The following is a 17,665-nucleotide window of genomic DNA, read 5'->3' on the forward strand; positions in this document are numbered from 1 at the left end:
AGACACAATATTGAGACGGCTGACATGCGTGTTAGGCCTGCGAATGTGCAATATAAATGTGTTTCTTTTTGGATAATCTGAAATGTGCAACGCAACTGAATGGTGACATGACTATTTTTATATATTTATTTATTTATTACCTCATTATATTTTTGATTCTAAATTTGGTAAGACTCGTTATTTTACAGAACACTTGAAAACATGTTAACACGTTAAGCGAGTTGGTTTGTTTTAAATTACCACGCCATTAAATACATTAAACTGTCTGTGAGAACATGAGCACTGAGTGAGTTTAAATGGCTTCATAGGAAGACGAACGTAACTCATTCGACGTGACCACGCCTCCAAAACATACGTCACGTGTACGTGCCGAACAGGGCGTGTGCGTGAGGTGCAAGTAGAGGACGACCAGCTGCAACGGCTCCAGTGTCGGACATTGAGCTCCTACATCACAGCCGGGCGTTCGGAAGAAGAGGCGGAAGAGGAAGAAGATTCAGTCCACTGTATTTACCTTATATTTATTAAACGATTTGGTAAATTCTAAATCATCAACCATGAAGTTACTGTGGGCTCTCAGTGCCCTTCTGTTGAGCTGTTGGAGAGCAAATGCGTCCACAGGTAAGAATTTTGTGTCAGCCATGTTGGTCGAACATGTAGACTTTGCCCTGCCTGCGAACATTAAAAATGTTTATTCAGACTCCTTTTAACGTTATGTCAGTTGTATTTTTTTCGATGTCGAATGTGGTTTTTTTTTTTACAGTTGTTATTAATACAACACTGAAATTTTTATACAGCGTTAGTTCGAAACCGTCATACACTAACGTTCGCTGTATTAGGCGTTACGTTTATGCTAGCAGCACATTTAGCTAATTTTCAGTCGCAAACGCTTTGCGGGCCGTTTCGTGACAACAGTTGAACAGCATTAACGTCGAATGTGATTTTTTTTTTTCGAATCTCTTTCCTCTGCCAGTGTTTTACAGAAAGTGTTTTCTTTGTCTTTGTGTGCCACATGTTATTAGAAAATGTGATCGATCATGTGAGTTCAAGCGTTAATCCAGAATAAATGGTGGTTCGGTAACGTTTGTTTGTTGTGGCGTTCGTGCCAACCGAAATCGCAATTACTAAAGGCAGCCAGCCATTACTAGCAAACGTAAACTGTCGTTTTCACCGTCCTAGGCCATGTTTTTCAGAGCCATCTTATAGGTAACACAATCTTAGTCCTTTGGTTCGTCTTTCATTACAGCCTTTTAGGAACCGGAGCCCTGGCTGGTAACAGTAGAATTAGCAGCTTCACCCACCACAGTTGGTGGCTTGTTCTGTTGAAACGGTCATCGGGTGGCTCTGATTCAGTGAGCCAGTAGGCCCCATGAACATTAGCTATCACATCACGGTGTTTTGAGCTTTCTGTCATGCCCAGTTGTTAATAAATGACCTGAGGCTAGCCATTGTGCCTCGTGTCGATTTGTCGACCTGGTTCGCCTCTGACTAACGTGACTCGATAAAGAGCTAAATTTTATTCATACATAGCTTTTTGCTTGGTTACAGTGATCATAATCAATTGTCGGTTGGTTGTGTAACAAGGGCAACAATGCAGTGCCAGCTTTTATGGTTAATAACTGATCAAAGGACGCACATTTCATTGGTGACAACTGAAATGGTTGGAGCACTATTCACTGAGACGCCTTAATGACTTATTTTCTTTCTTTGTGTATTATAAGTGGCGGAGGATTTTCTGTGTTATTATTAAGCTTCTTGACAGTTACTCTCTGAGAGTGGGCAACTGAATGAGCTTGTAAATCTTAAAATAGTTGAAACATTGTAGAAATTTTAAACATAGGTTCCTGATTCCATCATCCTTGCAGTCATGTCAGCATTTTGTCCTATGTGTTTTAGTTTAATATGGAAAATTCTGAAAATACTAACTTAACAAACGTTATTTACAGTTGGAGTTTTAACAGTGAAAGAGTTACTCACAGTCATACAAGTACACTTACAAATGCCCTAACTGAGTCATTTTCCCTGAAGTATTTCATCACCCCAGTTCAGTTGAGACAAATGGGCAAGTACATGCACTGACAAAACACATTGTAAAATTATGGACTCTAATCTTTTTCCTAAAGTATAGGTTAAAGTAGTGTAACTTTAATTTTGCAGAGAGTTGGCACGAGCAACGTGACTGTTTATGAATGTTATGTGCATGTTCACATTAGCCAAATGCATACAAGAATCCCCCATGCCACTGGATCTTTCATGCTTTGGTAAACCCAGCTCTGGAGTAGATCAGGAGTAAAATTAGATTTCCCTAGAGTTTCAGCTTAACTTTGGTATGAAAAGTAGGTTACAAGGCAGACAGGTAGGTAAGGCTACTTGGTGTGAGAAAAAAAAACAGGAAAGGCCAGTTTTTTCCACATATGTTAAGAATTTGATCTTTTTTCCCCAATTTGGTAAATGATGTTGACCACAGGCCCATTTTGTTATTGACAATCATTTTGAGACTCGAGCTGCTTAACATGCTCTCACTCAAATTATCCTTTTAAGCCTGCAGTCAAAGTAATAGTGCAGCGACAGTACTCTTTGTTATTTGGGTGTGGGAGTTGAGCTCCTTCCAATAGTGGTGACAAATCTGTGCTGGTCCACCACGCCTGAATGATTACATTGGACAAAATGGGCTAGTTAATTAGTGCACTCCACAGTCTCTAAAAGGACTTAAGATCAGGTCACATCCAAAATATTTATGTGGGCTGAGAGTGACAAGCTGTCATCAGAAGCTAGTTATTCCCAAACAATGACCTTGACCGTTTAATACAGGGCTGAAATGAAAGCTTGAAATGGCCTCTTTTTAAACAATGTGTCTGTCTCCCAGTGTTTCACTTCTTTGATCAAGTTGGAACCATTGGCATCCATGTTCTGTTAGCAAAGATGTTACATTGTGCTAGCTTTTCCTGTTCAGCGTGAAAATTTCAATATACTTTGTTACGTGGTGAAGTGTTGAAAGTGACCTGAGGAGTACGTGTTATAGTTTTTGTATACCTTCTCTGCTTTCCAAAGACCAAGCAAGTTCTTTCCAGAGTTGTTAATTTTCAACTAGCAAGTTGAATAAAAAATGCAAACAAACCTTCTATGAAGGAGATAAAGCATGTATCCCCACAGTTTGGGTTTATTTGCTTTTCTCTGCTTTTTTGTGCTTAACAGTTGTCATGCTATCTCTGAATTGCATAAAATATGTAATCTTTTTATTATATGTATGGTAAAATAATTTATTTCCATGCCTTTTTTTTGCATTGCTCAGGCTTAAATACTAGTGTAGAATACTGACTATGACATTTGTTCTTTTCAAAGGGCCTCTGAACAAATGGAGGCGGTTCTCATGTTATAGAGCAGAAGGTTATAGGTAGTAAATTACACCACCAGGATTCATGCAGTTTGCATCACAGTAGGGAATGGGGCCTTGACTATATTTAATTTTGAACTTTCATACGGCATGTGCTATGAAGGTGACCTTTGGTAGTGGTAGGGAAGCCATCCTAAGCTAGAAACATTACTTGATATACATGGAGTCACTGAGGCTCTTGTTTACAGGTTCACCGGTCTGTTTTGTTTTTAATTGATTTGTGCTGACAGTTCTGATTGGAAGTGGTTAAAAAATTGATCACCCCCGACACAAAAGGCAGCATATCTTCGTGAAGGGAATGTAGTAAAAGGGTGTGCATGTTTTTGGAGGTTAAAAAAATATTTCTGAGAGGAGGGGGACATGCTTGCTGTGCTTTGGCCTGTGGTGTGAGAATGTTATTCTTCTCTGGACCCACCTAAGCGAATAATGCCCAGCCACCACTGAGTGGACAAATCCTCTCTGCTATGAATGCAGAGAGCAGCAATACTTGGAAGGCAACAAATATCTAAAGAAGTAAATCCTTCAGTAAAGCGTATTATATGATGTAAAAGACAGCAAGTGGTTTGTGAGCATTAAAATGCAGCCTTCCTGACACAGCTACCTACACACACTCAATCAGGATTTTTACAGACTAATCAAACATCTCCAGCACATCAGACGATATTCTTGTTGTCTTTCCATAGGTTTGTAAAAATGCTTTCATTATGTAATGTTTTGTTAAAAAAAAATTATGTATTCCTTTCCTAAACTGCTTTAGTACAGTGTTTTTTCCCATGTGAATGCATTGATCACTGATGCTGAAAGTTTGCATTTGCCACCCAGTTGGAGAGTGATCGTTTTGACTTCCATGTACATTGATGTCACGTGCATGGCCTCCATTAAATCATTAGTGGGATGTCCTGAAAAATGGGTGTTAGTGAGTTAGCCTAGCTCAACACACTAACCACTGTTGTGCAGTAGGCACAGCAGAGAAAAGCCTATTAGCCTAAAATGCTTGGTGCATGTCCTAAGGCTTTCATGGATTTTTAATTTAATTTTATTATGTGTTTTTTTTTTTTTTTTGTTTCATTTCAACCACATCAGCTTTTCATGTTCTTTCATCCATTGCACATTGTTTTGATGTCATGGGAATGCTATTGGATGCTTTTAATGTTTGATTTTGTTGTTTTTTTCCAAAGCTATCTATAGGGATGTCTCAATAAGTCTCAACTGTCTACAAATTTATAATTGAATAATTGCCAATATTAAGTAAGCCTTTACATGGAACAAACAAACTAATTTAACGGCACTATATAAATGGGGTACACAGAATATTAGAAATCCCTCCAGGCAGGATTTGACAGCCTAATCAATGCAAACAATTCCACTGCCACACAAAATACACTATCCAAAGTGAACATAACATTGAGTCAACACCTTTCTTCAATAAAAACTAAACATTATAACCTTCATGAAGGTAGGATGTATTACAAGGCTGCCATACTAAATTGTTTCAGCTAGATGTTCTTAATAAATTGGAACCTGAGTGTATGACTTGATTCTGCTCTCTGAGATAGACTTGGATCATCCCTGAAAACTTTTCATATTTCATTTCTTATTTTTTGTTTTAATGGGTCAGAGCACCAGAAACGATCTAAACATTTCCCAAGGTAATTGGGTAAAAATATTGCTCTGATCTGTACCTTTTCTATGTGCTTACTTTCATATTTTCATTTCATTTGTGTCTTTATTAACTTTGTTTCTTTTTCTGTCTTTTTTCTGTTTGCTTGTCTTTCTTCCATCGCCGCCTTTTATCACCAATCCATGAAATCACCTGGCTTGCTTTAAACCTACCACATTTGAAATTTCTTAATATCTCTGCCTGCTGGGCTGGCTTTAAATGATGCTCAGCGGGGTTTATCAAGTCCCCCCTGTCTCAGATGAAACTGATCAATGACAGCGCAGAGCTGCATTGCGAGGTGATAGGGAACCCCATCCCTGAGGTGCAGTGGTGGTTTGTAGAGGGCGAAGAGCCCAACGAGACCTTCACCCAGCTCTTTGATGGGGCACGGGATGGCCGTGTGCAAATGAATGCCACATATATAGCACATGCCACAAGCACCATTCACCTCACTAGCCTCACACTTGACGACTCAGGCACGTATGAGTGCCGCGCTTCCAACGACCCTGATCGCAATGAACTGAAGAAGACGCCAAAAATCAAGTGGATCCGCTCGCAGGCAAACATTATTGTGATTGAAAGTGAGTGGCAGAGGATGCATGAGGAGATGCCTGTCGAAGTAGCTTGGCTGTTATTTCCTCATTAGTGAAACCCTGGACATTCAGCTCCTGTTACACAACTCCTGTGCTTCCCAGTCCAGTACCCTCTAAGTCCTGCTTCCCCCAGTATACACTCTCCCCCTCCTCTCCTCAGAAACTCCAGTGTTGACCTGTAGAACAGTATGAACCTGGTCATAAAGTGTGGCTGGGCCACCCTCTAATCCTTTGTTCCCTGACTTCGAATATGTCTTCAATCTGATGCCTTTTTTTTGCCTCGCTTCAAGGCTTAGGTGCCATTATGATGGGTTTAGGTGCATATAATACTGGTCATAAGGTTGGAAATTTGCAAATGGCTTCTGTAGGAAAAGTATGGTATATGAACAGAATATGAATAATCATTTAAAGAAAAAAGGGGTGTCAGATTACTTGATTAGTATTGCTTCTTGGTAGATATTCATTTTGCTAGCCTTTTCCTTAATTGATACTAACACTGGCAATACCCCTTTTGTTTATGCTTGTAGAGAATTCCTGTGGCTCATGACCTACTGATCAGTAGGCACAGAAGATAGCAACTTATTATTAAAGACAGATTCTCAGCCATGGGGCATCTTTCTGCCTTGTGGTCCAGTATTATTTTTTGTCTCTTTTGAAGAATTGGTCAGCTTCTTCACCTGATTGAAGCAAAGATACTTCATCATTATATTTTATCTTGTGATTGGCAGTGAAACCGCCAATAAATTTTTTATCCTGGTCTTGTTGCTTCTTCTGCATGCATTTATGAAAATAATCTTTTCCCTATGACCTTCTGTAGATTATCGTATCTATTAGCTTTCAGTACAACTCCCATACTTCCCTCCATTCTACTGTTGGTGAGACAGATCTGCCCTTTTTTGGGGAGCTCTCTCCACCTTTCAAGTTCTGTGACATAGTACAGAACTTGTTCTTGTGTTGCACTGTTTACTTTGTGTGATTTGTGACAACATATTTTCCTTCTTCAGGTTTTCCTTCTCAAACTTTGAGGGAGAATGCAAAGTTGATCATTCTTTGTGCTTGACCACTCAACAATTGCCTCAACAAAAAAAAAATCCTTGTTGTTTCCCAACTCCTATTTACAACTTGGCAACAGTAAGAACAACAACTGAGAAACCGTTAAATCCAGTAATTTCGTAGTTGACCTTTTCCACCTTGCCTACATTTTACAGCAGGTGTGAGCATAGGGCACAGAGCTATCATGTACATGGTTTGACTATGACTATCAAGTTATTTTTTTCTGTGAAGACAACTGTTGAGTGCCATGAGACAAAATGGAAATTAGACTATGACTTAAAAACTATTCCCCCATTCACGATGATACATTTCAAGACAAGATCTCTCAAGATTTCTTGAGATCAGTAATTAAATATAAGGCTGTTAAAACAGACATTTATGTCTAACCCTTCAGAAATTATGTTAAATACCAGTAAGCTGAAAATTTGCATTTCAGAAAAGGATGATAAATTGTTTATTTTTCCCTTTCTTTGTTTATCTTAAGCCCCAAACATCATTGCCGAACCTGCAGAGGTCAGCAACCAGACCTCCGCAGTCCTCAGCTGCAACTTGACAGAGTCCAACCTTCCTATCAAGGGATCCCATTGGACACATAATGGCAAAGTCATTGAAGAGTCCAAGTCTGCTGATTCCAGTTCATTCATGGAATTCCAGTAAGTAGCTGCACCCTTGCAATGGCACAATAAAGGCTGTCATCCTCTGATAGTAACTGTCCTTTGTCTTGAATCTGGCAGAAGTTAGTTTTTTGGCTGTTGCAATTTAGTGATAGTACTGAGTCAATAAACCTTGCGAGAAAACAATCCCCATTGGCTTTAATGCTTACTGATGACCTATGGATGGATATATGGGCTGAACATCATTGATAAAGAAGATGTTTAACCATTCTTCTGCCTTGATTATTTCCCTCCTTTCTTCATTTATTCTCATGCTTGGGCTGCCCATTTCTGTCTCTCTTACTACAGTATATTTCCATATTTCCATTTTTATCCTCCGATGTTCTCTCCCTCGCTCTATTCCTTTTGCCTGTTTGCCGTCCCTCCCCCTCTCACTTTCCTCCCTTCTTCCATGGCTGCTTCCATCAGCAGCAGAGCTAGGGGCGCCATTCAGGCATTCACTGCCGTTGATTAGCAGAGATGGACCGTGCAGACGTGCAGCTTTGCCAGTAGTCTTGGCAGCAGGGATAAGCGCCCCTAGCAGTGTGCTCACTTGCCCTGACCTTAATTCCCCATTAGAGAGAGCAGGCAGGACCGTACAGGACAGCAGCACCAAACAAAATATGATTGTGATTACTGGAGGAAATTTGAAATATTTTTTGCATGGACAAGCAGGTTTATTTTTACCCCTCAGCTCTTGAGCACAAACAGGGTTCTATTGTAGATTTTCTGCTTAGTTAAGTGGAAAAAATAATCACTGTCATTAAAATGTCTGCAGCAGAATTGGTTAAAATTCACTGTCTGCTACATGCGAGTTTGTCAGGTCTGCATATAAAAAAAATACACCTGATATCTATGAATGACTGTTGGATGGGGTTTCTCAAATCCTGATTTCTTTTCTATGTGTAGTTTGGACAAGATCACCTACAGTTCAGGTGGAAAGTATGAATGTGTGTTCCTGACCGAACCGGAGGTGAAGCAGACAATTGAAGTCAAAAGTAAGTTTGGTCATTTCACAGTTAAAGTCCATGTCTACATTGGATTTTTACCTAATCTGGTTACTTTTTTTCCTATAGTCACAGATTAGGTTACCTGTATGTCAAACATATACCTGGGTCAGTTTATTTAAGTGACACACTTTTATGTCGTAACATGTGAATATGTGTTTCTCTCCTTGCTCTAGCACTTCCCCATGTTTATACCTACAAGCACTCTGAGCATGGCAATGAGAAGGACAAAGGTGTGATGGCCTGTATGAGCCATGGCTATCCACTGCCCACTACCTGGATGTGGTACAAAGAGGTGGATGGTGTCAACATGGTATGTGTCTCAAGCTTACCATTTTGATTATCTTAAAATTATCTTAAAATCACTTACAATTTATCTATGCCGGGGAACGTTTCAAACACTGTTCATTTTTCAGACACTATTAATGTTGTGATGGTTTGTCAGAGCCCAGAGCACATGATGCATGTTCGGTACTCAGATTGTTCAAAGAAGAAAATGCAGAGTGGTTCCATCTGTCTTTTTATTTGTCTAACAAACTCATTCCTGAAACACAATCATCAGGCAATCAGCAACGGCACTGGTGACAAATTCGAAATCAAGAGCACCCCTAATAAGACCACACTGACCGTGAATGATCTGAGCATCCAGAATGACATTGGAGATTACATATGCACTGGAACCAACGAAGTTGGCAGTCACAGTGACAGGATCCACCTGCGCGTGCGCAGTCGCCTGGCTGCTCTGTGGCCCTTTCTTGGCATTGTGACTGAGGTCATCATCCTGGTGACCATCATCTTCATCTATGAGAAGAGGAGAAAGCCTGATGAGGTTAATGACGGTATGTACACCATGCTGCCTCCACCACCATATTAGATTGTCAGGCTGTGTTTTCAGGCCAACATCAGCACTGAGTGATTAAAATTCTGCCATCTCATTCATTTCAATTACTGATGTGACAACTTACTGCATTGACAATATGAGGTTGCAAGAGGGTTCGGCCAGTCAAGCACGTGCAACGCCATGTTCCTTTACTTGAAGAGTGGCCTTAACGCCGCCACTTTACCTGTTTAACTCAATCATCAAAACAAAAGATGAAGGTATTACTGATGTGACAACTTACAATCTTGTCTCATAGTACAATGAATTCTGTTGATTCTATTACTTTTTAAATCACAGTGCTGTTTTTTGGTTTCAGCCGCCTAGAGCTGAAAATTATATTTATCTACTGGCCACGTCTGTTGGTAAATTCCAAGGGCCGTTTTGCTGTTTCACTATTTACACAGGTTTTAGTAGGGAAAAAAAATACCCCCACACCAACAATCGCTATCTACCAGAATGGCCATGAAAATACCAGAAGGTAAACAAATACATAAACCTTTTTAAGTTGGATGTAGCCATTTCCCATGCTACACTAAACCTTTTGTGGGCAGGCCTTGTTCCCTGGTGTAATTTGTGGCCAAAAGAATGCAAAGAAGCCTATTTGAAGTCATTTAATTTCTAATAGGATAAAACATAAAAACTGTAGACCTAGTTGACTGAGTTGGGAGTTGACAAGATTTGGTGCCCTCCCGTAGCAAGTTGGAGACTATTAAGGCCAAGTATTGCTTTTCAGGTGGAGATGTATGGAATGTAGTTGCATGCATTCAGTATGAACCTTTATTGTCTTTGGTTTTGCCATTATTTCCATTTTAAAAATAAAAACCAGGTATTAGCTTTCGCCTCTTTGTAAACAGTCTGTGATAGAAACTATTATTTTTTATTATTTACATTTTTACTTCTCTGTTCGCTGCTGATTTTGCATTTTGGTAAGTGAACAAAACTGCATGTCAGACTGAAGTGGTTGGGCTGAGATGGCCGCGTGGAAAAAGCTATGGGAGCCTGAATGAACTGCTTTCGTAGTCACCACTTCTAAGAGGAATGTGCTCTAAAGATTTGGTCACTCTTTCACTGGCCCTGCAATCTGAAGCTTCAACTATTTTCTCTCCACTTCATTTCTTGGTGTTTTAAAAAAAAAAAAAAAATCAGGTGTTTGAGCCAATGAAAGAGTCAAATGAGACACTCAAACTAGTGTAATGGTTTGACATGAAATTGGATAGGTTGAAAAGTGAGAGGTTTCAGCCTTCTGTCTGCATGCCTTCTGCATCTTGTACTTTATGCATGATAAACGATAGGCAACCCTCTTCTCAAGACCAGTGTACCATTTACCATTTGTCTCGTTCACCATTTGGCCACAGAGATAGGCTACTACCTTATGAATACTTGCTCTTGCTCTGGTGTTACTGCTACTATACATGCCAGGTTGTGTGTTAGCTCGGCCAGTTTAAAGGTGTTTACTGTTTGTAACTTAATATGGCCACTGCAGTGTTCCTTTGGTGTCTTTTGCTTGTGTTGCATGAGCGTATGTGATGCTAAGGGGTGACTCTGGACAGTGTACAAAGATGTTCATGAGTGGCAATTTGCAAAAAAACGATAGTACAGATTGACTAAAGAAACATACATGGTGACATTTAGTAATGTGTCTTTTAGAAGACACACAAACAGTGATTGAGTTCTTGATAAATAACCTAAGGATTTTGTTGAATCATTCACTGTCAGAAACAGGTGGGCATGCTTCAGTTCATGTTTAGTTGGATTTGATCATAACGTCATTGGACTCATGTTGCAGAGGATGTTATGTTATGACATTTGCTTCCATCATCTGTGGGCAGGGGGCATGTTATTACTCACACCAGTCACAGACATGTAACCTGCTGTCAACTGACTTGTTTTTGTTTGCCTTCCTTCATTTCTAGATGACGACTCAGGATCTGCTCCTCTGTAAGTAGCTCTGTACCTTGACCCTCTCTTTGGATTTTGTCTTTTGTTACAGATCCCATGTTTGATCTGTAACGTGTTTGTTTTTCCAGGAAGAGCAATTCTACTGCAAACCACAAAGACAAGAACGTGAGGCAAAGGAATTCTAACTAGAAGCTGAAAAGGTGTGTATTTACAAGGAGGCATATATGCATTTGTGTTGTTTTTAACATTTAAATTTAAAGAGGCAAAACTGCTCTTGAACAATAGGAGGAAAAAAATCATAAAATCAAATTTCGTTTCCATATTTTTGCATCCTGCATGTGAAAATAAGTTTTTGTCTAGGCTAAAAACATTGTACCTCACTCATGCCCCCCTTTTTTCCTTCCTAGATGGAAAGATTTCAGTCCAAGATTCAGCTGTTGTGTGGCACATTATTACTGTGCACCCTGCAAATTTAAGTACCTTTTTGTGCTTGGGTGTTAATGTTTTAAGGAACTGACTTGATTTCCTCTTGTTTTGTTTTCTTCTATATTCTTCTCCACATTGTGCAGCCAGAGAACATGGTGTGAAATAATTTCTGCTTGAGGCCCTGGGGCAAATATTGCATGAGTTTAAATGCTGTTCTAGCAAAAGTGTGTGTTCGTTGTAAAATCATTAGAATGTTCATTTGAGGAATGCATAGTCCGTGGTTATTTTCTGTTAATGCTGATGCTTCCCACACTAACCTCATATTCTCCAATTTGGAATGGTGACTTACAAAGCAGCACACATTCTGTTTAGAGGATCTGAAGCCTTTTTTTTTGATCCTGGTAAATCACTGCCATTCTTATAGCAACAACTGGAGTGCGTTTGAATTCACGTGTTTGATCTGTCCCTACACCACCACAAACCTCCTTTAGCAGAGTTTTAAACTTTGCCTTAAGCACCATTTCTTTTTTTTTTGTCTTTTTTGCAGTTTGTCACCTGTTACAAGATTTAAATATGACACTTAAAATTAAATGCAGAAATGACTAAGATTTAGTGTTTGCTAGGTTTTGTTGCCATAAGAAATTACAGTTTTTAGTAGGAAAGCTTTTGCCCTTTAAATCATGCTTTGATTTCATTTTAATATTCACATATTTTAAATTTAAGTTTTTTTTGTTGCCGATGTCACATCCACAGTAAAATTCTACAAAGGACCAAGTGCAAGAGATGTAACATCTGTCTTTTCTGAATGCAACATAAATATTACACAGTGACAGATAAACATTTAATGAGATGTTTTTTTTCTATTTCACTTCATGTGATCTGAGAAGAAAAACATTTTCTGTGCGATTGTAGGGCCGTTGTTTGTACTCCCTTCGCGGTGTAGATGATTCAGAAGCCATATGTTCAGAGTAGTGTTGTGATTGGATGTTACCATTTCAGAGTTACACAAATAAAAAAAAAAGACCTAGCCAGAATTGTGTAAATTGCTGTACCTTCCAAGTACATTGAATACCATCTGTTGTACAAGTTGCACAAACTGAATAAAGGTGTTCGATTTTACATGTCTGTCTACCTGCTCAACTTTTACTCAGATGTGATTCTGACTTATCAAGGAGTAACTTGATTAAAAACATAAAGACATGGGTATTACAAGTAAGACAAAGAAGCCCAGTGTAAAAATGTCTTGCTGTTCTGATGTGCTGAAGTTAAAATGGGGTTGTCCTCCAGTTAGGGTTACAGCTCTTTGTCTTTTTAGTACAATATTCCCTCTTTGTGTTTTCCCAGACAGTGTCTCCTTGTAGAGCTGCAGTGGTGGGATAGTAACACAAAGTGGGAATTTCATATTGAAAAGACAAACTGTAGAAGCTATCCACTATATTTAGTTAACTCAAACTCCTGAAGCCTCATTATTACCCTCAGATAAACTAGAGAATTGTGTTGTTACACAGCAGGAAGGCTGTGGACTTTATCACCACCAATTCCAATGGAAAGGCCCTATAGGAATAGGGCTCCTACTGGGCAGTGGGAACAAGATTACCTTACTACTGTTTCAAAGTAGACTTGGGGGGGAAAAAAGTTTTCAGAATCTAAAACATCTGCCCTCTGCAGTTAACGAGAGAGAAACTGTGAAAATTCACAGTTAATACAAACAAGACTGTAAATGTAAAAACCGAAACTGTCCAGAGCCATGATTTCAATCAAGCTTCGCTGATTAAAAAACAAAAAAACGTGGACTTTTTTTTTATTTATAGTCAGTAAAACTGTGGATGGGTCTGATTATCTCTTCGGTGTTTAAACGCCTATGTGGAATGTGTTTAAGCCACATGAGAAGCTGCGCCAGAATAACGAATCTTAAAAAGTAGAAGAAAAAAACGTTAAACATTTTAATCAGATCTGTGGAGGAACTCAATGAATTCTTCTTTTAAGGAGCTGATCTGCAGTCAGTTAAGAGTCCAGCATTGTTGGAGGCACCAGGCTGTGTACTTTGTGTTAGTAAAACCTCTGCTCTGAGTCCCAGCAGGAAACACTGGTTACACAGGAAGCTTTGAGAGAGTGCAATGTGTAGATTTCTCCACAAGGTGGAGCCCGTCAACCAAAAAAAGGAGGGCCGACCATTTGAGCAGACAACAACCAACCTAAAGCAACAGGCAGACGCTGTTGACACAGGCGCCCAGTCCAAGCCTACACATAGTAGTATGCTTGTTATTGATCACCCGACCATGGCAGCAGACATTGTTGGCTGATCAGCCTAGTGGATGGCAAAAGATGGTGAACTTGGTGGTTTCTTGTGACCTTCATTTGTCACCTTTGTCCAGATGTCCCTTGCTCCTATCAGGTGAGTTTACTTGTGTTTTTAATTAATGTATTTCTGTCTTTATTTATCTGAGTTTTCGTTTGTTTGTTTTCTAATTACACTGTGACGCTGGGCGTGTCCTGGTTTGACGAAACTGCTTTTTTTTCCCCTCCACATATTTCCTTCAATGTTCAATATAAACGACCTGTAGATGGTTGCAACCCAAGAGTAATGCTGTTGTCTTTTTCTCTCACTCACACGAACACACATACACACAGTAACAGCAGCCAGGTTGCAGCCATAGCAACGCCACCGGTGCGCTGTTATCCTAAAGTGTTGTGAATGGGAGGCAGAGGGCTGTTGCTGCCTTGAACTCCTCACGCCTTGCACCGCCGCCGCCGCCCAGTCTCGCCTGGTTCAAGGTACGGGAGTGTCTTCCTGACTGACTGACTGCCTGCCTGTCTGTCTTTGTCTGTCGGTGATGGACGAGGCGGAGGACGGCGAGGAGGAGCCCAAATTCCAGCAGCCTCGACCACCCCAAGTAGCCAGCTTGACCGGACTCGAGGATCATGGGAGCAGCGCAGGAACCAAGATGAAGAAATTTACGCCAGGAGGCGGAGCCGCGTCCATTGCGCGCAAAAACTCCAACAGCAATGAGCTCTGGCTCTTGCAAGACGAGGACTCCGCACCTGTCAGTGCCAGCGGCAGCACAACCTCCTCTCTGTTACGCCAGAGGCATGCTGCTGACAGTCGAGACGGCTCAGAGTCAGACCACAGGAGTGGAGGGGACACAGTCTCAGAGGCAGGCGTGATAGGAGAGGGAGCCATCGGTATGATATGCAACAAAAACGGAGATTGTAGAAGGGACCCGACCAGTTCAGGGAGTCTCTCCTCTCTAATCTCTAGGCAGGAGAAGCAGGCAGATGGAGTGGTAGCAGCAGCAGAAGACGGCAAGGGGCAGGCTGCGAGCATGGACGGCTCTGTCACTTCACCGGGGTCCCTGACACAGGGGCCGGGGGCCGAGGTCAAGACAGCGGCGGCGATGGAGAAAAAGGACTCCAGGGTTTCCTTCTCCAACGCCCCAACTAGTAAAGGACAGACCCCGAGTCAACAATCAAGAAACTCTGTTACATTCACCAAAGCGGAGGATGGCTCTCAGATAGTGCCGGACGATGGAGACTCCAGGGGGAATCAGACATACATGCAGCGGCAGTTTAGTTCCATGCTTCAGCCCGGAGTTAACAAATTCTCCCTGCGCATGTTTGGCAGCCAGAAGGCAGTGGAAAAAGAGCAAGAGCGCGTAAAGTCAGCGGGTAACTGGATTATCCACCCATACAGCGACTTCAGGTATGGGTCCATCTGAGTTAGTTTCATAAAAAGTGCATCTTCATAGGTCTGCAGGGAAAATAAAGATCATATGATGTCTGTTTGGTTCTGTGGAGAGGAGTAACATATTGTGGTACCTCTTCTCCGTATCAAACAACTTAATATATATATATATATATAGAGAGAGAGAGAGAGAGACAGAGAACACAATGGTAAAAATAAATACAAATAAAAGTTAAATACTAATTGCTTATTCGCATTTGTCCAAATTTATACACGCAGTCTGGATCTCAGTTAATAAAAAGGATAGGAGGATGTGTAACTGTCCACATCTTTAAAGGTCTGATTTAAAAAAAAAAAAAAATTCTCACTGAAAAACTGTTATCAATGCCGAGGCTGCACTATCTGGTTAAAGTAGACCAATTGGGTCTCCGGACAAATCTTGCTTTTATTGGCAAAAAAATATATCATATGAACAATATGATTTATGTATTTGTAACATGCAACTGTCCTCAGACACGCTGCCTTTGATGCCTTTCGTCTTAAAGATGATCTTGACGCGAAGTTGAAAAAGTTGCGTCTCTGTGCCGGAACGCGTCGGAACATGGGTTTCAGCACCAAGGGCAGCTCCTCCCGGTATCTCCCGCGTAAAACAGAACGGATCTTTGGATAAACCCGAACGATCTGAGCTCTTGGCTCGAATTTTTCAGTCAAAGTATTATAAAATATTATATTAATTTGTGTTTTTTTTTTAAATAAATGCCCAGTAACTGATAAAGCTTAGCAACAGGACATTCATGACTCAGCACCGCACTTCATACTGTCCCTCCCTTTGCTTTGCAATCTCCCACTTTACTTCCAGCTGATCAGACAGCAGTGGAACGTAGGCGCTCTGAACAAGAGTGAAATAAACATGCAGGGCTGCCACTAATTATTATTTTTACTTTCGATCAGTCTCCCACTACCTTTAATTATTATTGAATTAATAGTTTGGTTTGTAAAATGTCAGTAAATAGTGAAAAATAAATCCACAATCACAGTTTCCTAAAGGCAGTTGTGATGTCTTCACACGTAGTGTTTTGTCTGACCAACGGTCTAAAGCCTCAAGATATCCAGGTTACCGTCACAGAATATAAAGAAGAGCAGCAAAATCCTCACACAATCCTCAGCACTGCTGGCACTGGAGTGCTTTTTTTTTTTTTTTTTTTTTTTGCTTGACAAATTAATGATTGATCAATTATCAAAATTGTTGTTGATTACTTCTGTTGATGAACTAATCAATTAATCGACTAATGGTCTGCAAATGGGCCCTGAACACATAGGTGTCACTCTAATAAATCAGAGCTTTGAAGTTCAAATCATGGGTCAGTTGTGTGGCATGATTGGCTTTTGTGTAACACCATATCTGTGACAGAGCGTAAAACTGCGGCCATGACTGCTCAGATATGCTCAGTATCTGTTGTTCTTTGATTTGAAATGAACTCGGCTCCCGGCTCATCTTTCCTGTAATACTCTTGTCTCTCTGCTTGTCCTTGGTTTGACCTTGTCCTTGGTCAGATGACATAGGTTATCTCACAAGGAGCAGATACAGCGCACTTGGTGGAAAAAAAAAAAGCAGGCATTTCATAAAAGATCAGCCATTTCTCACTTTGGTTAGGGGCGGCGCTGTTTTCTGTGTGTGTGTGTGTGTGGCCCTCGAGAGTGCATTGCTTCATGATACAGAGAAAGCTCGAAATGCCGCTTGTCATAAATCAAGCACAATCAGCATTTTTGCTGGCATGTGATATGCACAGCTAATAGCAACAGTGTAAGTGTCTAGACACCAGTATTTCAGTTTTAGACTTGGCTCGTACACACTGAAACAGTCTCATGTGTTTTTTCCCGGTGTATTTCAGAGTGTGTTGGCATCTGATTTCTCACAGTCTCCTTGATCTGTCTCTAACCACCTTCTCCACCCTGTCAGGTTCTACTGGGACTTCACTATGCTGATGTTCATGGTGGGCAACCTGATCATCATCCCCGTGGGCATCACCTTCTTTAAGGACGAGACCACCACGCCCTGGATCATCTTCAACGTGGTCTCCGACACCTTCTTCCTCATTGACCTGGTGCTCAACTTCAGGACGGGTATCGTATTTGAGGACAACACTGAGATCATCCTCGACCCCAAGAAGATTAAGAAGAAGTACCTGAAGAGCTGGTTTGTGGTGGACTTTGTCTCCTCCATACCTGTGGATTATATCTTTCTCATCGTGGAGAAAGGGATTGACTCGGAGGTGTACAAGACTGCCCGGGCGCTCCGCATCGTCCGCTTCACCAAGATCCTCAGCCTGCTGCGTCTGCTGAGGCTGTCCAGACTCATCCGTTACATCCACCAGTGGGAGGAGGTAGGCTGAGTTTCAACATTTATTATACAATCTCAAG

General features: G+C 40.8%; 2 protein-coding genes across 3 annotated transcripts in view; both read left to right on the top strand.

The window, feature by feature from the left end:
- The first annotated feature begins 388 nt into the window (after positions 1-388).
- On the top strand, positions 389-12,681 carry bsg (basigin). Of its 2 annotated transcripts, none has more exons than XM_041039646.1 (8): positions 389-618; positions 7,182-7,350; positions 8,260-8,348; positions 8,534-8,670; positions 8,920-9,196; positions 11,163-11,175; positions 11,265-11,336; positions 11,544-12,681. In XM_041039646.1, the coding sequence occupies exons 1-7, from the start codon at positions 555-557 to the stop codon at positions 11,323-11,325; spliced, it is 810 nt and encodes a 269-aa protein (XP_040895580.1). In that variant the 5' UTR covers positions 389-554; the 3' UTR covers positions 11,326-11,336; positions 11,544-12,681. The 2 variants fall into 2 exon arrangements, with proteins under 2 accessions (XP_040895580.1, XP_040895579.1); XM_041039645.1 differs by having other exon boundaries at positions 390-618; positions 11,151-11,175.
- A 1,811-nt stretch (positions 12,682-14,492) lies between these two features.
- The window catches only part of hcn2b (hyperpolarization activated cyclic nucleotide-gated potassium channel 2b), a 35,476-nt gene continuing 32,303 nt past the window's right edge, over positions 14,493-17,665 (top strand). Inside the window, exons 1-2 of the mRNA XM_041040440.1 lie at positions 14,493-15,262; positions 17,205-17,628. Of these exons, the coding sequence (XP_040896374.1) occupies positions 14,508-15,262; positions 17,205-17,628 (1,179 nt within the window). The 5' untranslated portion in view covers positions 14,493-14,507. The remainder of the gene's footprint in view (positions 15,263-17,204; positions 17,629-17,665) is intronic.

This window comes from Toxotes jaculatrix, chromosome 6 (assembly GCF_017976425.1).
Source record: "Toxotes jaculatrix isolate fToxJac2 chromosome 6, fToxJac2.pri, whole genome shotgun sequence".
In the NCBI taxonomy this organism is placed as follows: domain Eukaryota; kingdom Metazoa; phylum Chordata; class Actinopteri; family Toxotidae; genus Toxotes; species Toxotes jaculatrix.

Bases quoted from the DNA above. Each gene is read 5' to 3' on its own strand.
- bsg (XM_041039645.1), top strand. From the start codon at position 555: ATGAAGTTACTGTGGGCTCTCAGTGCCCTTCTGTTGAGCTGTTGGAGA. The intron at 8,349-8,533 runs GTAAGTTTGGTC...TCCTTGCTCTAG, and splicing joins GCAGACAATTGAAGTCAAAA to CACTTCCCCATGTTTATACC. The intron at 9,197-11,150 runs GTATGTACACCA...CTTCATTTCTAG, and splicing joins GCCTGATGAGGTTAATGACG to ATGACGACTCAGGATCTGCT.